The 25390-nt window shown below is 43.1% G+C and overlaps 2 protein-coding genes across 6 annotated transcripts in view; both read right to left on the reverse strand.

Annotated features, from left to right (window-relative positions):
• RALGPS1 (Ral GEF with PH domain and SH3 binding motif 1) overlaps window positions 1–24385 on the reverse strand; it is a 308501-nt gene extending 284116 nt beyond the window's left edge. Inside the window, exon 1 of the mRNA XM_070518724.1 lies at window positions 24320–24385. The gene's annotated coding sequence lies outside the window, so the exon portion shown is untranslated. The remainder of the gene's footprint in view (window positions 1–24319) is intronic.
• ZBTB34 (zinc finger and BTB domain containing 34) lies at window positions 425–24430 on the reverse strand. 5 transcript variants are annotated; one of them, XM_044778746.2, is made up of 3 exons: window positions 24320–24426; window positions 13907–13960; window positions 425–6883 (listed from the first exon to the last, which is right to left on the reverse strand). In XM_044778746.2, exon 3 carries the CDS (start codon window positions 6871–6873, stop codon window positions 5359–5361), a length of 1515 nt encoding a protein of 504 aa, XP_044634681.1. In that variant the 5' UTR covers window positions 6874–6883; window positions 13907–13960; window positions 24320–24426; the 3' UTR covers window positions 425–5358. The 5 variants fall into 5 exon arrangements, with proteins under 5 accessions (XP_044634681.1, XP_014719178.1, XP_044634682.1 ...); XM_014863692.3 differs by lacking the exon at window positions 13907–13960 and adding an exon at window positions 21246–21366 and having other exon boundaries at window positions 24320–24396; XM_044778747.2 differs by lacking the exon at window positions 24320–24426 and adding an exon at window positions 21246–21333.
• Window positions 24431–25390: the final 960 nt, after the last annotated feature.

Below are 25390 nucleotides of genomic sequence, written 5' to 3' on the forward strand. Positions count from 1 at the left end.
GACCTAAAGGGCTCCCTGCTGAGGGAGGCCTGAGCTGCCATCTGAAGAGCAGGGAACCGGCTAAGAGGGAGCACACAGCTGGAGACAGCAGCAACAGCAGCGCAGCTCCGAGCTCCGTGGCAGGAGCAAGGGGGCCAAGGGGACACGTCTGCAGGAAAGCAGGGACAGGATTCACCAGCGACGTGTTCTGGGGAAGCCTGCGCGCAGACAGGCGCCCCTGACCATTCACTTTGCCACATGAGAGAAAGGTCAGAAATATACCTGCTTCTTTCTCCTCTTTCCAGACCAGAGTGGCACAAGAGCCTCTTATGAAATCCTAACCTTTCAAAAACAGTGGTTACAGAAACTATGACACTGCAGACGGTTGTGAGGGCCAGTGAAACTCAGAGGCCAGAAAGAGCAAACACAGAGGGAGACCACAGCACACTGCTCTAGCAGCATTTTTATTTACAAACAGCAATTTCCATTGACTTTATTTATACCATAAAAAAGCCATTTACAAGCAAGAAACAAGAATTCAGAACAAAATTAAGCAGCACTGAAATATTCATGTCACAAATCTAAAACAAAATGAATACAAGAGTAAAATATCATTTGAATAAATAGTCTTAAATTCATGCTATAAAATAATCCTTAATGGCAAGTTACTAGTTGATCCAGCATCCGCTTAGCTAGCTTCATTTACTTCATATGGTGATGAAGTGTGGAGTTGTGAGGTTACCAGTTTATATTGCAAGATAATGACACTGTGTTAAGTCATTCAAATTGCTCAACCATTTATAACGGAAAAAAATGTTAGCCCTACTAATAAAAGTGGTGAGAGAGATGGTTTTCACATTAGGAAAATGGTCATTCTCAAAGAAACCAGGTAAGTTTACCTCTTACTATAGTCAGGGCAGCAACCAAAGGCTTGGGCAGCAAGTCCAAAGGTTGAATTCACAGCATACTTGTCACTGAGGGGCAGCAAGAGGTCTGTTTACTGAATCTGCTGCAAGGCTGACTCCAGGCCTTGACCGAGAACTACAATAGCCCTGTCTGTGCCAGACCCAGAGGGGAACCAGAGAATACAGGTTCTCCTCCGGCTGAGAGTCAAGCACTGGGCAGAAACAGTGGAAACACTCTGGCACTTACTAAAAAAGATGTATGTGGCGTGTGACAACCATTACAAATTTGGAACAATGTGAATGACTCTTCTGAACTTTTAGTTCAGTTGCACTGAGTAATATGAAATCTATGATTTATGAACTAGATAGTTTCATATAAAGAATTTACATAATTCCCCAATACTTTCATATATAAAATTTAATAAATAACCCTGACCAGTCTAGAAGCACCATTCAAGGGGCGTGCGCCCTTGGAAAATAGTTTAGGTGTTGCATATTTGAGTCCCTTTCAGTGGAGGCTTCACAGGAAACCATTACAGAATTTAACAATAACAACGACGACGACAACAACAAAAATCACAGTAACTAATAAAAAAAGTTGTTAAAATAAAATACACTGATTTCTGTAAAGTAAAGCTCATTCACATAGATGATCTCCCCCCCAGCCCTTGTTTTGTGTTCCTGCAAATTCCTCCTAGAGTCTAGGCTGTAAAAACAAAAATAAAAACAAAACCACACACAAAAATATGCAGGTCTATGGTGTGGGCTAAGGGACAAACAGACTTGGTTATAACTGCCATCATCAGAAAAGACAACTACTCATGCTCGGGAAGGTGGAAAGTTATCAATTTAGTTCTACAGTATATTCTGCTTAACAGTGAACCGACAGTATCCTTTCTGCTGTTTAAAGAACGAACAAACAAAAACACAAAACTGCCGAGGCAGGGCCAACTGGGAGGCTTTCCACTGACCGAAAAATGAACTGTCTTCATATACTGTATTTACAAATATAATTTCTAAATGTATTTACAGCTTTAGTAGAAATTAGAGGGTAGAGAACTGATTAGAATGAAAATAACTGTTTAAAACCACAAACATTAGTAAAAGTATAAAATTCTTTGTTTTCACAGTTTGTAATAACAGGTTAGACACCTAGAAAAGGAAGCTGTCACTGTCTTCACATTGTCTACGTATTTGAAAAGGTAGCTCGAGAAGAGACTCAATTATGAACAAACCTCTATGAATTCAGGATATATTTTACCGTAAAAGATTTCTTCACATATCACTTTTATCTTAATTGATTTTTGCATTTGTTATAAACGAAACATCTAACCTAAAACTGTACAGAAATAGGGACTTTGCTTTTCAAAAAGAGTTGCTCTGAGGAGTTACACAGCGCACTTCGTCTGTGGAGACGTGAACTTCGGGGAGAGGATATTTCTGTTCTGTGGTCATGTTAGTCCTCCTGGCACATCCTCATGTGACAAGGCACAATTAATTGCTGCTGCCCGATCTGAATGGAGTTAACCTTTCGCCGCCATGCACACGGAGAGGCATGACAGGACGCCCGCTCAGAGAGGCTGCCCAGCTCTGTGCCGGCCAGCACGCCGCCTCCCTCGAAGCCCTGTGGAACCTTACAGTACTGTGTTATGGCTTGAGAATTCATTCTAACACTGCTAGCAGTGGAAAGGGGAAAGTGTTAGCAACATGAATGGGAGCAAGTAGAACTTGCAAAACGTGGAATCATGATTATTAGAGAGAAACTCAATCAATTTTCTGCCCCTTAACAGTCCCATTACAATGTTTGAACCTGAACTGTACAATCAAAGCAATGTATATTTTTGTCAAAGACAATTTTGGATAAGTCACTCTTTGGTAAACTCAAACCAGTTAAACAAATTTACAAATACAAAGAACTCCATGTAAATAAGGTTAAGACTGACACGGTGACAAGAACCAGGACACTCAAGGTGCTCGCTCCAAGCGTTCTCCCCTCCTAACTTGTCTCTACATCGCAGATGCTCTGGAGACCTCTCGGAAGGCCCCACGCCTGATGGAAATGGAGGTTCCTTCCCTGAGCCTGACCCCTCATGTCCTTGATTTGGGCATTTCTTGTCACAAACTTAATTTGTATCACAACACAAATTTTTCGCATTTAATTCTTTAAAAAAAAGAAAATCAAAACCAAACTTTTTCACGTAAGGAAAAGAAAATCATAAACATTTACCTGAAACCCCAGAACATATTTAAGTGGGTAAACACTTGGGGTCCAGCCTCCCCTTGAGGCACGCGGCTTTGACAGGCGCTGAACAAGTGCTTCAGGGAGAGAGTAAACCCCGTCCTTAGGCAGTCTGACAGGAAAAAGGCATACTATAGACCCGATTTAGCCAAAGCTGCTCGTCGGGAGCAGCAGGATGAGTGTAATCTGCACGTAGGAACACTGATGTGGATGGAGCGCGGCAGTTCTCACGCGAACAGATCTGTGTGCTAAAGAGATGCCACTGCACAGCCACCACCCCTGGGGGCATCACACACAAGGGCTTCAAGGAATCTTTTTTTCTCAACCCCTCCCCCCAAAAAACCAAAAAAAACCCTCCCCCAAACCCCACCATTCTTGGTATTTTAAGAGCCAAAAAAGCATGGAAAACCAGCAAACGTCTATTTTTGTATTTCTTTAACTCCTAGCCTCTGAGGTTGGTCTTTTCATTTCGGTTTTTCTTCTAGGTGGTCTGTGCTGGTCTCCCGTGGAGACGCACTGGTTGTGAGTTTCAGAGCCCAGGTTCCCAAGCAGAGAGTCCGGAGTGCGGACATTCTACTGGCAGCCTGCAGCACAAACTCACCACCAAATTGCTTACCAAGTGACTCTCTGTCAGAGTATACAGTACCAAAGTAATCTTGTAAAGCCCGTTTTGTGTACCAGAAGCACACGGGTGAACAAAATATAGAACTGAACACATTTCCTAAAGGACTAATAAAACATTATCCAAATAGGACTCAGGTATGTTTTTATACAGTAATGTGTTTGCCAGCACATGCTTTTGAGGTCTCTTTTCAAGCTATAAACTCAAGAGAGGAAAAAAACTGTAATTCACTATTACCATTAGATTTCACATTTTCTACAACTATACTGACCTAAAAAATACATAACATAAAAATAGCACCACGTGACCAAAAAATGGTGACACACACAGATTTGGTGACACATAGAGTATCTTAGAGGGCTTTTTAACTGTTGGTTTCTTTAAGCAGGAAACACTGAGAGTGGGGGAGCCACGGAGGCTCTTGTTAGCACACACAATACTAAGATATATTGCTTGCAATTCCCATAGAGTATATCTTTACAAAAAGTACAAATTCCAAGTTCTGCAGTTTCCCTGGGAACTGCATGTAGAAAAAGTTGCTGTGCACCTGAACTGGCTGTTTGAAAAGAGAAAGAAAAAAACCACAACACTGCTTGGAGAATTTTGTAGACAGAACTACAAATCCCTTTCCTTTAGTGCGAGCACTAACTCGTGGTCGAGAGTGATTCGATCTAGTTACCTGGTATGTATGTTTCTACAGTACGGAATGAAGGTAGATTCGTAGGCCAGTAAGAACATTGAAAACCACTGCTCCTTTGGGGTTGGCTAATATAACACTACAAAATGTAAAAAGGTCAGCACCACGGGTCATCCAGCTTACCTACTGGACAACTAACAAAAATCCCAAACGGTTTCCAACTAGAGTTGAATACATTTTATGGCATTTGGTTTATGTATTTGTTATGAAGCAGAGCTACGAACACTGTGATTTGCTTTGCTTGCTTTTGGACACAATGATTAATATATATGAAAACCTATTAACATTCTTTTGTAAGGGAAATAAAGGGGCAAAACCCTAACATATTAGGTAGGGACAAGACAGAGTCAAAAGCCCTGTTCACATTGTATTAAATTATATATTCCTCTTACATTCACCTCAACCAGAATAAAATCAAATTTGAGAATGTATATATACTATATATATAATAATCACTTTATTATATATATATAAATTGTCTAACTACCCCCTAAAATTATTTTTAAATTAGAAAAAGTTACCCATTTGTGTCAGCTGACGGCATCCTAGTCACCCTCCACGGAAATGCACTGGTGCCAGTGCACACGAGAGAGCATGCCTCTCGGCAGAGAATGGCAGGTCAACCAGTTGGCATAGCTAAATCACTGGCAGGTTTTGGACTAAGAGTCCAGCCAAAGAGGAATACTATCAGCCTATGTTTTCCCTGGATACGTTGCCCTTCATGCTTTGAGCTCCTTGGGGTGGGGAGGGAGGACGGTGGAAAGGATAAACACAATGAAGTGCTCCTTCCAGAAACCTTAGAAAAACTGCCAAGAGACCGATTTCCAGATGGTTGGGAAAACCAAAGATTACAACAAAGCAAATCACAAATATGCATTGATTAATGTGCTTTGTTTGGGTGCACTTCTTTACCATCTTAATCAGGAGCATCTGACACGGTGTGAATTTCCATCCGGGAATCTAGGGCCATCTCTGAGGCCGATGCATCATTCTCTAGTTTCTGCTCCACGTACACATCTGTTCTCTCAGGGGACTCCATGCGACTCCTGACTTCGGCCACACCCGGGTGGTTTTTCCGCAGGTGCTGGTTGAGGGTTCCCTGGAATGGAAAGCACTTCCCGCAGATCTCACAGCGGAAGGGTTTGTCATCAGTGTGGCCCCGGATGTGGTACTCCAGTTGGTCCTTCCGCGTGTACTTCTTCCCACAGAACTTGCACACAAAGGGGGTGATTCCCATATGGAGTCGCATGTGCCTGTCAAGACTTCCTTTCTGGTTGAAGGACTTTCCACAGTAAATACAGATCAACCTCTCATTGTACGGGTACCAATGACCTCTTGCACTCCTCTCCCGGGGACTGCTCTCATACCCGGGGTTATTCATCAGAGCTTCGCTGTCAGACCCCTGCACCAAGCCCTGCAGATCACTGTGCAGATGGACAGACAAAGCCCGCTTTTGGCGGGCACGTCCTCCTCGGAAACAGCTCAGCATGGATCTGGATGGGCTGGAATTACTCAAACTTCCAAAAGCTTCTGATACACTGCTTGGCCGTGAGGCTGCTTGGGAATAGGAATATGCGTGCTGAAGCACAGAACCGTAGGAACCCACGTTCACTGCCACAACTTGTTCCCCATCAACCATCTCGGTGTGGTACCCATCGTCTCCCAAGGAGGAGCTGTCTGAACAACTGGGCCGGTCGGACTTTTCCATCTTCACTTTCACCTCAGTGATCTGGCTCTCCCTCACCAACAGGTCCCCTTGCTCGTGGTCCCCCTCTATCTGAATCTCGTACTCAGAAACACTCCCGCTGCTCCCTCGGTCCGAGTGCCCCTCCTCCTGTAAGCGGCTGCGCAAAGCTTTGCTGGATGTTGTCTCCATCCGCAGATCACCGCTTGTGGTAGGCTGCCGTACCTGAGAGCAATATGGAGGGGAAATCTCAACTGGGTTGGCAAAGAAGCTGCTGTCTTTAACTCCATTACGACTCTCTGGAGTCTCTTCAGCACCGACGGTAACAGAGTCAACATCTCCAACACTGATTTTCGAATGTATGCTCTCGAGGATCTGCGTGCACTTGTCAATGACACACTGCATCTGAAGAAAGCTAGCTGCAGTCAGAAAACTGACAACATCCTTCAACTGCAAGGACATTCTTCCAGTGTAACAAAATGAAAGCAACTGTTCAAACACATTGGGATTTTTAATCACTGATATTGACAAGCCACTCATGGTACTTAATGCTGAATGGTCCCGGAAATACGGGGAGCTGGCAGCGAGGACCGCTTTGTGGGCTCGGAATGGCTGACCCTGAATGTGGACAATGATGTCACATAGTTTCCCTTGCAGGCGGAGTTCGTTTAGCTGGCTCAGAACAGTGCTGCTGTACTCGGGCACATCAAACTGAATAAAACTGCTGCTGTCCATTTCTACTGACATGAAGCGTACTCTGTGGAAAGAGAGAGTTTCATCATTCACCAGTGACTCCTTACTAAGTATAAGTGGGGTAAACACAAACTTGCAAAAGTACCACCACCACCACCATCGCAGCCGCTGTACCTCCTGGTGTCTGCCTGAGTATTCTTCCTCTTACGTTCAGTCTTTCACGTCTTAGTTAATTCATCTAAAGTCAAATAACCTAATGATCAATTAGCCTAGTGTCCTAACTGCCTAACATTCATCTTGATCAAAATTAAAACACATTATATGTGGTAGGGCCATTTCAGCTCTGATGGAGAATTTGGTATCCTTTTAGGAAAAATATTTTGACCTACATTTGAGGATTCAAAGTACTTTGTAAAAAAATAAGTAAATTCATCTAAAGAATGTTCTGCCTTATTTGTATATTTCCACTTGGTGTTTTTCAAGTAAACAGGACACTGGATAGACTGAATAGAGCTAAATCCTTTTTGGTTTAGAATCTGAGTTGTCTTGATGTCATTTTTCCCCTTCAGCTCTGCACACCTTTATATCCTTTTGGGGTGTTGATTCACAGAGCAATGCTCAGTTCCTTTCAGTAAGGAGTCTTTAGACAGTAGGAGCAAAAACAGTGATGGACGTATTCCAAGTGTATCATCCTCCACCAGTGCTCACAGCGCTGGTACCGCCAGGACAGGCTGCTGTCCCTTGCCTAGAATCTACAGCATTGAATCCCACAAAACTATGTACGTGTGTATAGCCCAGGCTGCATTCTCTGACCAAAACACAGCAAAGTTAGATCTAACAATCATATTTTAGTTTCTGAAACCCAAGCAGTAGAAATTTAAACACCTCCTGAATAAGAAGGGTTTAGAAGTGAAGTTTACTTATGTCTTCAACTTACCTGAAAATGCATCCAAAGAAAGAGATGGACAGATATGTGATAAAACAAACAGAGTAAAATGTTAAGTGAAGAGTCTAGATGGTATATACAGATGTTTATGTAAAGTTCAACTTTTCTATATGTTTGAAATTTTTCATAATGAAATGCTGGGGCTTTTGAAACAACAACAAATTTTAACAGGGAACGTTAGTACCTTAAAAGTTTTTATCATTAGACAATAAAGAATAAAAGTAAATGAAATTACTTAAGAGGTTAGAAAAGGATCAATGAATTAAACCCAAAGAAAGCAAAACAGTAATTAATACAGAACAACACAAAATCACAGAGAAAAAAATTTTAATTATAAGACAAGACAATGTGCAACTAAATCTAAGACTCTTGCAGGAAAGGATCAATCAATCAGTGTGACTAGATCACAGGAGAATTTTTTTATCACATCAGATTTTGAGTTCAAACATTTTAGTTAAAGAGGAATACTGTGCTCTTAGTTATCCTAGATTTATGATTGAAATCAATTTGAAATCTGTATGGAACGGACATATTTTTAGGATAACATAAATTGGCAGAATTAAATGAAAAAGAAACAGAAGTGCCAAAGCACAAGTGATCTTCAGGCCGCTCACACTGCTCTAGATGCATGTTAACACATTTAAAGCATCTCAGTTCATATGGCACAAGTCTGATACCAGAAGATGGCAAACAGCATAAAGAGGAAAATTGTCAACTTTACCTAAGTAACCGGATTTTAAAGTCCTAAAGAAAATACTAGCAAATATAAACTATTAAAATAATATATTACGACAAAACGTAAGGATGGCTATGTTAGGAAATATACAAATAAAATTTGCAACATCAATAAGCCAATGGAGAAAACCATATGGCTAAATCAATACTATGCCAAAAATGCATTTTTAGAAAGTTAAATGCCTTTTCAAAGTAAAGAAAAAATAATAAGCTAGGAATAGAACAATATTTTCTTAATATGATCAACAATACTGCAAACCAATGGTAACATCATCCTTAAAAAGGAAACATCATATCTGCATTTCCCAAAACATATTTAGTACAACACAAGCCCATGAGCTAGCCTCAATATCCCCACCTCCTAGGGATTAAAAAACACATTAGCATAATAACCTATCTGAAGAGTCCTGCAGACAAGAATTCTATTTAACTCAGCAGTTTGCAAATTCATTTAACCATGAAACTCTTCTCTCAAGGTACACATATCAATATGCCAAAGAATTAGTGTTCCCTGGTGCACACTCTGGTAAACACTTTTGTAAAGGCATTCCCATTAGCTGGTGCCTGGGAGGATAGAAGGTTGTCTGCCCATCACTTCTCTTACTTAATATTGCTCTGGAAGTTCAGCCAAAGCAACAAGACAAGAGAAAATGAGCCATCTAGCCATTAGAAATGAGGAGGCAAAATTACTATTGAAGGCAGATATAACTATTTACACGAAAACACAAGAGAATCACTTTTAAAAATGTATTAGAATCAGGATCTAATAAGCGGAGGTTTTCAAAAATCACTGTACACAAAAAAACAGGTAACATAATGACAAGTTATAACCAATAACAGTAAGAGAAACTATAAAATACCTGGAGGAGAAACAAAAAATAGGATCTACAAGAAGAAAACTATAACACTTTAACAAGGACAAAACATGTATAAATGAAGACACACATCGTGCTTCAGGCAGGAAGATTCTATACTGCAAAGATGGGCACTTTTCCCCAGAATTAATTTATAAATATAATGCAGCCCTTGACAAAATGATTTTAAAATTCATCTAGAACATTGCTGTCCAATAGAACTATAATGCAAACCACATGCGTAATGTTTTCTAGCAGTTACATTGTTTAAAAATAAAAATAAATTTTAATATATTTTATTTAACCCAATATATCTAAAACATTATTATTTCAACATGTAATCAATATTAGAAAGTTATTAATGAGACATTTTACATTCTTTTATTTATACTAACTCTTTGAAATCTTATGTGTATCTTACACTTAAAGCACATCTCAATTCGGAATAACCACATTTCAAGTGCTCAACAGCCACATGTACCAGCGGCTACCACATTGAACAGTATAGATCTAGAAGAATCAATACAGAAGAAATTTGACAGAAAGAAAAATACAGTCAAACATACAGATGTCAAAACGTATGATCAGTCTATAATTTATTCAGCAAGTATGTACGGAGTGACTTACATGTGCCAGACACTAGGGATCCAGGTGAGCTATAATTCTCTTGTTATAAACCGTGATAAGAGCTATGAGACCTCTCATAATGGGGCAGTGGTCAGAGACAGCCACTGAACAAATATTTTAACTGAGACCTAAAGGATGAGTAAAAGTGGGCCAGATATGGGGCGGGTTGCGGGGGGAGGGGGGGGGGCAGGTGCTGCAGGAAACGTTCCAGTTTTCCAGACGGAAGGAATCACGTGTACAAAGAAAGGAGAGCCTGAGTCAGGAAGGAAGGAAATGTCAGAGTCCCGCAGCACAGCTGGGACGAGGAGCAAGGGGCAGGACAGAGGCCACAGGAGGCTCTCAAGGCAGGTAGAAATCAGACCAGATGGGCCTCAGGAGCCATTTCCAATCAATGAAAAGGGAGGAATTCTTGATATAGATGATACTTAGATAAGATGAATAAATAACAATAACGTTGGATCCCTTCTTCACAACATACCAAAAACAACTTCCAGAGAAGGCATTTCTAAGCACACAAAGACAGATATCAGAAAAAGAAACAGGGGCTGGCCCCGTAGCCAAGTGGTTAAGTTCACGCGCTCCGCTGCGGGTGGCCCAGTGTTTCGTTGGTTCGAATCCTGGGCACGGACATGGCACGGCTCATCAAGCCATGCTGTGGCAGCGTCCCACATGCCACAACTGGAAGGACCCACAACGAAGAATATACCACTATGTACTGGGGGGCTTTGGGGAGAAAAAAGAAAAAATAAAATCTTTAAAAAAAAAAAAGAAAAAGAAACAGATTTAACTACAGAAGGAAAAACTTTTACACATATAAGAAATACCTTTACAAGAAAAAGAGACAAATTATGAAAAATACTTATATAAGGCAGAGAACTATGAAACTCTTACAAGTCAATAAAAGCCAAATATAATAACTGAAAAATGGGCAAAGAATATAAACAGATGATTAAAAAAAAGAAATTAAAATGCTTAACAACTTCTTTAATAAACTAAGGAATAAAAATTAACATGAGACACAATTCTTCTTCCTCATGTTGACAAGACTTAAAAACACAATCCAGCTGGCAGAGTGATAGGGAGAGAGGTGCTCTCATATACTTCTGGTAGCAAATACAACAGCAGTCTTCAAATGGACGTTCCTCTTGACTTGGCACTCTATATCATAAAAAATCATGGATACAGGCACAAGAATTTATCCAGCAGTATATTCCATTACAATAGCAAAACAAAGGAAACAACCTAACTGTCCAACAATAAGGGAATTACTAAAGTCTAGGACACCTATATACTTAAATACTATGTCATTGGTAGAGTGATGTTAAGGAAGAATACGAAGTTAGCTCCAGAAAACGTAAGCCCCAAGAGGGCAGGGATTTTTATGTGTTTTATTAACTATCTGCCAGATTACTGACTGGCACACAGCAGACTCTCAGTAAGTATTTGCTGAATGAATATTTAATGAAACAGCAAAAAGTTAGGTAACAGATCAACTGCAAATGAGCATGAGTGATGGACAAGGTCTGAAACTGGATTATGGTGCTAACCGTAGAACTTCATAAATTTACTAAAAATCACTGAACTGTATAATTAAGATGGGCCAATTTTATGACATGTAAGTTATACCTCAATAAAGCTGTTTAAAAAATCAGGTAACAAGAGAATAAAAGTAGGATAATAAAAGTAGTATGTATGTAGATACAGATATTAAATATACACAGAAATAATACTGAAATATATACACAAAATATTTATATTAATGTAAAATTAAAGATGTTTTTAATTTCTTCTTTATATCTGTATTTTCCAAACTTCTACAGTGAAAATTTATTACTTGGAATGACAAAAAAATAAAAATACAAAATATTTTTAAATCCCTACTAGACAATAATTTGACAAACACTGCTAGTGGAATACAAACTGGTACAAATACTTTGGAGGGCATTTCAGTAATATCCTTCAAAATTGCAAAGGACTGGGGCAATTTTAGCTTTAGGAATTTACTACAGCATTGTTCATAACAACAAAAGATTCTAAACAAACTAAAGGCCCATCAAGGGGAGGCTTCTTAATAAATTATGGTACATCCATACTACTTTACAACCAGAAAAAATAAATGAGGAAGACCTTTTCATACCGATATAAAACAATCACCATGATAGATCGCTGAACGAGAAGGGTGAGGTGCAGAACAGTATATGTGCTATTTGTCTAAACCAGTATGAAGACACACACACCACTCTATGACATGTACATTATAGACAGGCACAGAATATTTCTGGAATGATATACAAAAACAAATAACCTTGACTGTCTCTTGGTAGGGTGACAGGGCAGCTGGAAGTCCTGTTAGCTTTCAGTGAATCTTTTTAGACTCTCAAAACTCCTAAACTATGTGAAACTAGTTTCCTAAACTTATTAAACTTATTAAAGTTCTCCTAAACTTAATAAAAATAAGTAATATTTAAAAAATTTTAAGACACCTCATCTAGTTTTTAAAAGATAAGAAAAGATCATCATAAAATCATTAGGAGTACGAATTTGGAGTCAGATCTGGGTTCAAATGATACTTGCCTTTCACTTGTAAAAACTTGGGCAAGGTTTATAACTTTATAACCTTTCCAAGTCTCAGTCTTCTTATCTTTAAAATGGGGGTAATAACAAGCCTTGCCTCATGGACTGTTATGAGGAATACACGTGGAAGCAGGAAGGACTCAGCACAGTGGCTGCTTGGCACACGGTAACCAAGATTAGCTATTATAGACTTGTTAGGGGGAAAGGATGGTGTAACAGGGACAACAGGCTTTGAAGTTAGACTTGGATATGAAGCCTGGCTCTGCCACTTTCTAATAAAAATAATAATATTTAAATAGCTATGTGGCCTTGGACAAGTCAGTTCCCTCTGATTTCCTTATCTAGAAAAGGTTGTGGGACAACTACTACTGCCCAACCCCACTGCGGTAATAATTAAATGAAGGAAATTCCTGCGATGGACGTGTAGAGTAACTCACATAGTGCTTATCTTGTGCTAAACACATATATTAACTAATTTGATCCTCGTAATCAACTCTGAGCAAAATACTATGATTGTTCCCATTTTATAGATAAAGAAACTGAGGGAAAGAAGTTAAGACTCTTGCCAAAGGCCCTACAGCTCACAGTCGAACTTAGCCCGGCTCCAGAGGTCATGCTCATAACCACAGCAGACCGCCTTCTAGAAACGCAGATGCACCGGGACCTACCAAGTGGTCAAAGCTATCCATTACAGCATTTTCATGACACAAGGATGCATAAATAGTGACTTCTGGAATTAAAAGGCAAAAGGAAGGTGGGTTTGGGCTTTTTAAAGGTGCAGAGCCCGGGGCGAAAACCAATAGAAAAAGGAAAACAAAGCGTTTCTGAAATAGTCTGTAAAACTTGAAAACAGCTTCACAATGAGGCTTCCTCCTCCTCTGTGTGGCTTTTTATCTTCTTCTCAGAAGAAAAGTGGAGAACTACACTTGAAAGAAAATCACTGAAGAGGCAAACGAAAGACCATGATTAACACCTAAGAGAGGGATTCCATTTTTGTGCAAAATGAGAAGGAAGAGCTTCACTCTCCTCTCCTTTACATTAACACTTCCTCTGGGCAGCGACAATGAGATTCAAAGACTCCTGCCTAAAGCTGCTAACCAACAACACTCTTGAGCAAGGAGCTTCTAAGAGACTGACGCACCGGAATTCGCAGGGAATTTAAGTCCTAGGCACATTTCCAGGCCAGAGGGAGTAAAAGGCATAATCAATCACAGGTTCTGCACCCAATGACCTGATTTATCAGGGCCATGGTCCCGGGGTTAAGGAAGCCAGAGCCTCTCATAGAAACATCAACTTCAAATACGATCCTCCACTCCTCACTATCAGCACTTTCCCAGCGCGGGCTACTTACTGGTTGCTTGTAGGTCTTCATTTCTCCCTGCACGGAACATCAGTGGGCCTACACCTAAGTTAGATTAAGGTTTAATTAACTTTATTTTTAAAATAAGATATATACATAGTCAAACTTCAAATTATAGTACAGAAAAATATAAAATGGATAGCAAAACTCCTCCCCAGTTCTTCTTCCCAAAGATAATCACCGGTAAGAGTTTTTGGGTGTTCTTTCAGAGAAAATTATGAACATATCAGTGTAAACTGTTCTGTACTCTGCTTTTTCGAAATGTATTTAATTCATCTTAAAATCTTTCCATAGTAGCACAAACTCATCTACTTCACTATCTTTTCCGACTTCACAGTATTCCATGGATGGCTAGGTCACAATGTACTTAACCAGTCCCCAATTGATCCCCAAAGCAGGAAACAATTTAAATAGCCACAGTATTTCCTCCTAGCAGGGAACTGCTGGGTTAGCTTTCCATTTCTATCGACAATGTCAAATTTCCTCCCAAAGGTGACACCAACTGTCCTGTTACCAAGAGCACACGGAAGTGTCTGCTCCCCCAATAAGTGCCTCTCAGTTTGCCAAACTGAGAGGTTAAAAATGGTATTTCATTGTTTTGATGTGCATTTATTTAATTATCAATGAGACTGATCATCTTTTCTCATGTTTAATGGCAACTTGTCTAAGTTTGTCTTTGAACTGCCTATTCATATCCTTTGCCCATATTTGCCTTTTTTATTGAATTGTCAGAGCTCTTTGCAAATTAAAGAAATTAACCTTTGTCATATGTGCTGCAAGTATCAGATTTAATTGCAATCAGTAAATGGCATACTGACTGGGAATTTAAATTATTTTTCTACATTTATAGGAAATATTCATTCAATTTCAATCTTCTGCAAACACAAAACCAAAGGGAATTCAGAGACGAATAAGAGTCCCAGTCTTGCAGTTTGATACAGGCTTACTACAGACTCCTCCCAACTCAGAGAGATACGAGAATGGAATTCATTTTTTATAATGCAGAAAAGTAATTTATACTAGATTTTCATTTAGAATTAAGTTTGCAGCTGCTTCAAAAAACAATAATGAATTTGATTATTCCACTCACTAAATACATCAGAATTGGTATTCTTTAATTCAGGAGATGAATCACAGGTCTTTCCATCACATTATATTAAAAAACCATGCCCAAACTAGACATTTACATTGCTATCATTTTAAAGGCAGGCATATATACCAGCTGGATATTTTTCTTCAATACCATTAACATTTATTTTCTTCAATACCATTAATATTTTTTTAAACAATACTTACTTCATTTTTGTTTGTAAAAACTCTACTTTGGACCAGAATGCGAAATACTTCTTTTAAAAAACATACATGGAGAGAACTTAGTTGACAGGTCTTTTGGGAGGTTCAAAACTGCAGCTCCTCAACTTCTTCACGGTCCTCTTCTGCTCCTTCAACCAACGGACACACACACTTCCCGCTCTCCCAGTGTCCTGGAGAACACTTGCACATCCCTGGAAGCAGCTTTCCCCTCACACACAGCCTCTGCTGTGCTCAGCTGACGAGACTCTGCCACCACTGGTCTCCACGGTGGGCTCTGGGAAGCACACCTCTGATGGGGGGGGGTCCCGACACTCATCCACTTGCACATGTCCAGCCAGCCCACGCCAGCCTCAGCGATTGTTCAAGGGGATCACTCTCACCTCTCACCACACTCCTTAGCCTTCTCCCATTACTTGAGAAAGTCCACCATCATCGTCATTAACAACCACCATTTACTGAACGCTTGATACAGGCCAGGCAGGTCTTAACGGCCTTATATGCATTATTTCATGGAATCCTCTTGACCCTCGCCCAGAAGGCAGATACTATTACCCCCACTTTAGAGATGAAGAAACTGAGGCTCCAAGAGGTTAACTTTCCCAGGACTGTCCCAAAGTCGGCCTGCCTCTCCAGACTCCCTACACAATAACTTCTCACCTTTGTTTAACTTGCCCCGGGGGGCCAGCAGAGGGAGGAAGGAAGAGCCAAGGAAAAGGCGGAAGGAAAAGAAAGGTTGCCCTAGGTTACACTCTTGCCCTGGGGCAGTGGCCAGGGAAAGGGACAGGTGGCAAACACCCTCCTAATGCTGTCTTGGGCTCCTGCTCCTTCCTCTGAGATGGAGAAGAAGGGCAAGTGGGGGCATTCTAGTAATACCCGTGAAAATTACAAACGCACACTCCCTGTGACTGAGAAATCTCAGCTCGAGGAATTTACTACAGCACCCTCTTTCTAGATCAAAATCACCAGCAGAGGTAAGAGCTACAATCAGAGGGGTAAAAAAAGTCCACGGAGCCCCCCAGCTAAACTATATTATGCCTTCCTCAGTTACAACTTTTGTCCCCTTTTCACCATCAGAGCCCTTACCCTGGCTGATCTTTACCTGTTTTAAATAAACAGCTATCTTTGTATACTAAAGCCTCAATTAATTGGAAACCACTGATCTAGGGCTCAAGTAACTAGTCCTTTTGGTGTCTGAGGTGATGAAAGTCACAGAGAGTAGATGCCGCCAAGAAGACAGTTCAGCCCAAGTTCAAGAGAATTCAAAGGATCACTGAGATTGGCATTCAAAAAGCAAGAGCAGACTGCGAGGGGCTATCAAGGACTGACCAGGCACCGAGGACAGCAGCAAGGCTAGCGCAGGCTGGGGGCAAGACAGAACCATGAGGAGGGGAGAGGGAGCAGGTTCAGGAAGAAAATGAACCCACGCTGGGGAGTTAAGGCAGACTGGGCAGGCCAGGGAGGAAGGGAGGCCAGTTACACAGCGAGGCACTGTGGGCACAGCCACAGGGAGAGCGGGATTGTCCTGCAAATTACCCCACAAACCAGCCTGGCATAGTCCTCCAGAGACCTGAAGTAAAAAGTGAAGGAGAGGGGTCCTAGAAATAAACACACTCTGAAAAGAACACTAAGATCTGATGCAAGACTGTACGACAAGGCTTAGTAAACAAAGCCGCTTGGAATCATCGCCAGATCCCACCCCCAAAAGCTACAGAACTTATTTCCACAGCCATGTCTCAAGGCGAGTTGCTGTTCTAAATCTCAACAAACAAGGGAATGATACCCCTAATCCAGATTCCAAAGGTCACTAAGAATAAATGCATTTTACCCCAAGGCGCTTTAGAGTAAAAAAGCCACTTCGCAAAGACAGGGAAGCCAGCTGACCATAATCTAACAGGCCTGGCTGATCCCGAGAAGGGTGAGCAGATAGCAGCTAACCGATATTCTGCTCTTCCTCGCACCCCGCTCCTCCCTGAGTTTGAGCAAAAGAGGCAAAAAGGCAATGACTGCCCTTACATCTGATAACACTACAGGTTCACGTAAATCAAAACACTCAATTAACGGGAAATATAGCTCCCCGAGTTTTTAAAAGTGTTGCATGTTTAACAATTTCTTATAAAGCACCAGGGAATGTAAGGAGGGTCCTATTATCTTTTATTTAACACTATTATGTTCTTATGACAATATTTTTAAAAGACTTGATTATTACCAAAAGATAACTAAAAGAAAGCATGGATGAATTTATTTATAATACTGACATAAATGCTTTTCCAAGTATGACATAAACCCCAGAAGTCACAAAGGCAAAGACAAACATATCTGACAACACAGAAGTATACGACCAACAACACAGAAGTATACGACCAAAAATGCCCCTACCTCCAAAAGCCAAAAGATAAACAACATATTGAGGAAAAATACGTGCACATTTGACAAAGGGCTACTTTCCAAATTCTTGAATTTATATTATAAGTCAAATAGATTGAGCTGACACAGAAAATCCTTTGGAAGAAGGGGCAAAGGATATTAACAGTTCAAAGAAAAAAAAAATAAATGACCAAAAAACAGATGAAAAGATGCTCAGCTTTATTCATGACTAAAGACGTGAATTACAAAAAGAAAAAAATGAGATGTCATTTGTAACCCATCAGACTTGCATACATTTTAAGAAAGCTGGCAAGTGTAATCCTGAGTGATAATCTGATAATATCGATCAAAATGTAAAAGGCATTTACCATTTATTCCACAATTAACTGTTAGGAATTGAGCCTACAAATATACAATACTTACAAAAGTATGTTAGGATATATGTAACAAGGATGTCCACTGATCATTTTTAAAAATAAGGAGGGGGGAAGAACTTCAAAATCCATCAAGAGAAGACTGGTTCAAAAAAAACAATAAAACACTATGCAGCCATTAAAAAGGAGAGAGAGATCTGTAGGCTTTGACAAGGAAAGAGCTCTGCTCTATAGCCAAAACCAGCAATATGTATGTAGATATGTGATTCCCTTCAGGAGCTTTTCTTAAAAGAATAAATATACACTGCTGTACACATTCTGGAAAGAATCGCATGAAACTATTAATGTTGGTGACTTTTGAGAATGAGGACTAAGGACTGGGGAGAGGGAAGAGAAACAGATTTGATTTTATACTTTTTGAATTTTTTATCACATAGTTGTACTATTCTCACTAAGTTTTTTTCTAAAGACATGTAGGATTCTACCTAAAAATACATAATTTTTTAAACCAAAGAATCTAGAGAAAGATAGCCTGCAAATGGATAATTATTGTATCAAGCAGACAATTACAAAGGCAGAAACAAAGAACCATGGGGAGCAATGACAAGACTGATTACTTTTGACCAAAAAGGTTTTTCAAAAAATCAAAATAGAACAAAGCAAACCTTCATGGTGGAAGTAATATTTGAAGAGAGCTTTGCATTTCAAATGAAACAGAAAGAGCACTCTAGACAGAAGGGATGTCAGGAGCAGAGAACAGTGAAGTGAAAACGTATGTGTCTGGGATGGTAGCCAGGTACAGGGCCCAGGTACAGGAGTGACATGGGAAAGAGAAGCACCACCGTGGGAATGCAGAGGCCCTGAATACTAGATTAGAAACTCACACTGAATTCTGGCGGCAGCCCATTTGAACAGGAGTCCAGAGAAGGACTCAACAGGGCCTGGAGACTGGAGGATGCCACCCCTTCTGGGAGAGAAGTTAATTCAGCCTCAGAAAAGCCGAGTTTAGGCTGTCCACTGGGCATGTGCACAGAGTCACCCAACAAGTGGTGGGAAGAATGGGGCTGGAGCTGTAGAGAAACATTAGACCTGGAGATACTGATTTGGGAGTGACCAAAAATTGCACTGAGGGTAGATTTGGTAAGATGAGGTTACTCAGAGACAGAAAACAGAAGAAAGATAACTGAGAACAGAAAAGCGGTTTGCAAAAGTTGTCCTGCAAAAGAGGTATTATATCATGGTATCTCATGAAAGAAGTACAGCTGCACATAGCCCTCTCCTCAACACATCATGTCACTGACCCGTCTTTAAGTAGAATTCTGCATCATGCCTTATGTTAAGCTGTAAGAAAACTGAACAAAGAAAACCAGAACCTAGACCAGTGACATCTTCTCAGACTGCTGACCCATTCTGAAAAGAACCTAGAGATGAAAAGCGACACTTAAATGTCATCTGGGCAAAACACCCATGCGGGCCTTGGAATTCCCTCTACAGCATTCTTGAGTAAAGCCCTGTGACCGTTTCCCCATAATGACAACCAGAACAAAAGTAAAAGTGTAAAATCTAAGCAGCTAGAGATGTGCTGGCTGACTGAGCCCCCATGCTGCTGAGCTTTCCCGCCCTCGGAGGTGAGCTCTGCGAGGGCCGGGACCAAGTGCCCAGAGCCCAGAAGAGGTCCCGCACAGGCAGGCTCGCAGCACACGTCAGCTGACACAGCCTAAACTGAGCCGGTGGCTCAAAATCCACCACTGCCACCACAGCTGCACCCTCAGCTTTTGACTTTTCCTGCTGAAGACCCAAGAGATGGAGGACCATTTCCCCCAGTAGGCAAAACCTAGCAAGGTGCTCATTCCCATCTAACCCATAAACACTCTAATTTGCTCCACTTCATTTGAAAATACCCAGTGACACTTCCAAGGAAGGAAAGCAAGATTACAAATTCCAAAGTTGTTTAAGGCACCAGGAGGTACCCACTATTCTCAATCAAGATGCTCATGATTCCAAACCCAGAACAGCACCTGTGGCTGCAGTCACTTGCTCATACTGGACAGACAACTCAAGCTAGGCTTTCTCTATCAGGCACTGAAGACCTGAAGATCCCTAATTTTCATCCTCATACAAAAAGTCATTACAAAGACCACAGATGGAAGCATGAGGGACGGCAGGCATGGTAACAGCAGTAACAACTATACAAAAATAACTTTTCTAGGTATTTCTGCCTGGGTCTAGATCAAAACTAAAATTGAGCTGTCATGAATTACAATCTAATCCTTTAGAAAGTAGCAGCCGAATAACACCAGGGCTGCATGAAACATTCTGGTGCTACTGAAACCCAATGCAAGAAAAAAATAAATAAAATGGCATTCCGTGATGGATATTCATGAAGCACTCACCCTAATTTAAAAGAAAACAAGTCTAGAGTTCTTACTGCATTAATTCATGTGAGCCCGAAAGAACATTTTTATCCAAACTGTTACATTTCCTACCAAGGCGTTAACATTCTCCAAGTCTGCTCAGATAGACTAATTCCAAGAGTGTGGTGTGGTTTGACAGTGGGGTTTGTCTTTCAGTCGATGCAAAACATCAGAAGTTTCTTCTGAGCTTTCCTAGTGGGGTAGAATGGCCTCTTTAACCTTCCTGGCAATGTTAAGGACTAACTGTTACTGAGCTCCTACTGTGTACTGTATGCCAAGCAAGCTCTTACCTGCTCACCAAACCATGACACCAATACGAGATAGACACAGCAACTCTCCCCATTCTACAGATAAGGAAACAAACTCAGAGAGACTAAGAACCTTGCCCAAGGTCACTAACAACCGGCTGAGCCAGGATTTGAACCTCGATTTGTCAGTCTCCAGAGCCAGAATTCTTATCTCCTATAAGAACATCCAGGTACACTGGGGAGATGCAGGGTTTTCATTGGTGCCAGACTCTTACTGATCAACTTTGAGCGGAAAGAGAATTCTCATTTAAGGATAACACGGTGATAATTAAGGGGTTACAAACTGTTGTACTTTGAGTATTTTGCAGCCATTTCTCTGCATGATGTTCACTCTTTTTACTTCTGTCTATGAAGTGGGCAAATAGATGTTTCAAATTCTAATCATGAATTAGAAAGATTTGTTTCAGTAAAAAAAAAATAAGCTATCTTAAGGCAAAGAACTCAAAAATGTCAAGGAGTAGCATCCTATCGGCTTACTGCTGGCATTTCCGGGGTCACTAGACCTAGAAAACACATTAAGTCCTGCCTCTTAGACAAAAGGATTAGAAAAGCTCACCTTGAATTGCTTTCTTCCATGAGGTTTTCCATGCCATCAATATCAACCAGAAAACAACCATTAGAAATCAAACTGCATTCAGTGGATGACCTTCACTAAGCTAAATTCAGCAGTTTGTCAGCTACAAAACAGTAAATGGACACAATTAAGAAGTTTGAAAAACATTAAGCCGAATTTAAACTAAAGTAAGATGAAAATTAACGGGAATAAAACATAATGATGGCAATCCAGATTCATGACACTGACAGTTTTGACAAGCGCTTTAACTGGAAGACAGAAGTAGGATCCAGAGACATGCAGAAATCCACAACTCAGTAGACATGCTGAAGCTCAGCAGCCTGTCATTTCTCCACCTTGAGAAGTTTACACTAATGATGATGATGATGATGAAGAAAATGCGTTAAGCAGTTACTAGGTGCTGCAAATTTTGCGACCTCCTTCATATGCTTTTTCCATTTTAAATCTCACAGCAACCCTATGAAATGGATTTTATTATCCCCACACTACAGATGAGAAAATAGAGGCCCAGAGACATTATATAAATTGCCCGACCTCACAAAGCTAGGAAGTACCCTTGCTGGGATTCAAACTGAGGCCTGTCTGATTCCAAAGCTAATGTTCTTTCCCCACAGCCTCCAACTGAAGAATGACATGACTCCCCCCCACCATAATCAAGAGTAAACATTTTAAAGTTTCAAAGATTCATTTTATATTATCTGCAACCTAAGAATGAAAGCTGAAAACACCTTGAATGGCAGCATTAGACATGATTGATACATGACAGAGAAAGCTGATAATAACAAGTTCTCCTTTAAAACAAAGGAGGGGTCAAATTTTAAAAAGTTGTTTACCAACAAAAATCAGGAAGTATTTGAGAAGCTATTATAAAAGTCCGGCTACAGTATTAGATACTACAAAGATTCCAAGAGAAATATTAAGACACAGTGTCCTCAAAAAACTCCCGCTCCAGCTGGGCCAAGAACAAGTTCAATATCCAGGGAACAAGTGCTGAATCCTGTGCTTCAGATTCTGAGCACCACAAAGGCATGGGGGTGGGGCAGTCAGGGAACACCCTCCGGAGGAAGTCTATCTTGAGCAGGGGCTCGAAGGAAGTGAAATGGAGAATTTACACAGAGGAGAAGAAAAACGAGGCCAGGACTTCAGAAGGGGGAACAACAGGAGCAAAGCCTCAGAGGCAGTCACAAACTCGTTTCTGCAGGCGACAGACCTGCAGGAGGAGAAGCAGGGAATAAGGTTCAGGGAGGTGAAGAGGGGCCAAACCAAGGAGTGCCTTGCAAAGACAGGGTGGGCAATGGCTTGGACAGTGTGGCAGGCAGGAGGACACTGCTCAGCTTTGAATAGCGGCATAAATGCCTCGGCCTCTTAGCTGATCTCCCGGCCCCTGGCCTCTCCACTCCCCTCCTGCAAATTATCACAAACCACCCCTGGCCTCTTGTTGCTCACCATGCCTTTGGAACAGCTTCAACTTTGGCCTAGTGTTCAAGTTCTTTCAGGAACTAGCCCAACCAATCTTTCCTTCTCTTCCCTTCCTGTATGACCCTTCTCTGCAAGGAGACTGATCTATTCACTAACTCCACAGGATCACTCACCAGGCCTGATTCCTCTTTTCCTATCTGAATCCTACTCATCCTTTAACAGCCAGCTCAAACCCCGCCCCCTTACTAAGCCTTTCTTGACCACTCTGCCTATAGTGACCTCCATCTCTCCTTCCTCTTAATTCCACAGCACACAGCCTTGTCTCATCAATCAATTACCTTGTCACAGGTAACGTCTCAGCACCCAGTGTAAAGCTGTTTGGAGGCCATAAGTGTCTCTTTCACTACTTTCTCCCACATGGAACGGCATCTTGACATTTAATAAGCAAGCAAGCAAGCTTTCAACTCTTTTTTTGACTTCCTATATTAAGTTTGGCATTAGCATAAAGGAAGGATGGGGGAGGCGGGGGTGGGGGACTTCTGAAGTTAGAGATCAGCTAAGAAGCTGTTGCAATAATCCAGATGTGAAGTAAAGAGAGCCTGGACTAGGGAACAAAGAGAAAATGGGCAAATATAAACAACAAAAAAATTTTGCACGCAAAAACCCAGCGGGATGTAACTGACTACTGCTAGGAACAAAAGCAAGCGATGAACTATGATCAAGGTAAGGTTTAGAAACGCTTCTTGGAATGGTTGTAAAGCCCGTCTGAAACCAAGTGGTTTAAGTGGCTAAAAAGTCCACATTCGCAGAAAGTCTTCAGGGAAACTGCCCAATTACCTTAAACCAGCGACAGCCCTTCCAGTTTCGGACATACACAGAATTGGTAGAGCTGGAAGGGTCTTTCGAGAGCTAACCTAAAACCCTTACTGATCAGATCTGGGGAAACTGAGGCGCAGCGTGGAAGAGGCTTGCTGAAAGCCTCAAGACTGAGACTCGCAGACTAGTGCTACCCTAAGCGCGGCCGCCTAGCCCAGGACACTGTTTACACCCCCGGGCCAGCCCAGCCCAGCCCTCCGGAACGGCAAGACCGACTGAGGGCGAGAGTGGCCATGGAGACGTCTAGGGCCAAGCACGACGCGCCGCCGCCTGTTTACCTGGAGAAAGGCGCTGGCGTGGGGCAGGGGCTCTGCCGAAGCCACTAGCAGGGCCGACCCCTCGGCCCGGCCCGGCCCGGCTCTCCAGGGCACTCAACCATCCGGCCGCCCCGTAGAAAGGGGGAGCGCCCCGGGGGCGAGGGGCCCGGAAGCACAGGATCCCGGGACGCCCGGGGCGGAGGCTGAGGAGCCCGGGGCAGCTGGCCGAGCGCGACCCTCGGCCCCGCCAGCGGCGCCCGGACTTCGGGGCCCGGCCCTCGGGCCCTCGGGGGCGCGCGCCTGGCCCGAGCAGGTGCCCGGGGCCTCCCGACCCCGCCCGGCCGCGGCTGCAGCCCGCGCCGCCCGCCCACCCGCCGGCCCGCCGGACTGACCAGGCGCGGAGACTCCCGCCGCCGCGCCCAGAGGGAGCCGGACAGCGGCCCGGGGCTGCCCCCAGCCCCGCCGGCGCCGCCCTCCGCCCCCGCCCCCGCCGGCGCGCCTCACCTGCCGAGAGCGCCGAGCTCACATCGCCCGCCCGCGGCGTCCCCTCCGCCGCCGCCGGCGCCAGGCCCGTCCCCGCCGCTCCGGCTGCCGCCCCAGCCCGCGCCCCCCGCCCCCGGAAGCGCTTCCCGGCCCCGCCCCCTCGGCGCCCGCGCTTCCGGGCAGGCGCGGAACGGAGAGGTGGTGCTGCGGGGCCGGCCGCTCGCACGGGCTCTGGGCTCCGGCTTCCGCCCGGCCGCGTCCCGAGCCGCGCCGCGGAGCAGCAGCCGAGCGGCAGCCTGGGCCGCGACTCCGGGCGGGAACGGCGGCGGCTCTGCGCACCACTGCCTCGCGCCCGCCGGCTCCGCGGCGCCCCCTGCTGGCGGGACGGGCGCTCGGCGGCGGGGCGCGCCCGGGGCTCCCGGAGCGGAAGGCGTGCGAGGCCGGGACCCTCGACCCGCCGTGCCCCGGGGCCTGCTCCCGCCCTCGCCCGGCCCTCCCGACACCTCGCTCCCGCAGCCCCCTCGGCGCCCGCCGCTCCCCTGAGCCGCGCCTGGCGGGGCAGCTGAAGGCAGGGTGGTGCATTGGTTACCACCACGGGCCTGGGGACCTGCCACAGCGGGTCACTTAGCCTATGACCTTGGGCAGATTTCCTCTCCCTCAGAACGGAGATGGGAATTCCGCACTTGGGGAGCAGGCCTCGAAAAATGTGCATTTCCAGACACCCAATCTTGACACTCTGGGGTAGTGGGAGCATTCTCCTCGCCGCTCCAGGCAGTCTAACCCCCTTTGAAGAGCTTCCCTCTGCACTTTGGTGGACTCCCCAGTAGTCGTGGCAGACGTTTATTTTCCTTTTTCTGACTTTGTAATAAAAATAAACCAGGAGTCAAAGACAACAGCTCCTCTTCAAGATAGAAAGCTGGGACTTCCTGGTGCCACCTCGGCCCTTGCGAGCAGGAACTCTCTCTAGGATCCGTCCAGTAGTTGTCTCCCAGTGACAACAGCTACCCTTTGTTGGACACTGTGCGGGGCACTGTGTGGACACTATAGACACGACCTCCTTCAATACCAACCCTGGGAGGTAGCGATCTATTT

The sequence above is a fragment of the Equus asinus genome, chromosome 10 (assembly GCF_041296235.1).
Source record: "Equus asinus isolate D_3611 breed Donkey chromosome 10, EquAss-T2T_v2, whole genome shotgun sequence".
In the NCBI taxonomy this organism is placed as follows: domain Eukaryota; kingdom Metazoa; phylum Chordata; class Mammalia; order Perissodactyla; family Equidae; genus Equus; species Equus asinus.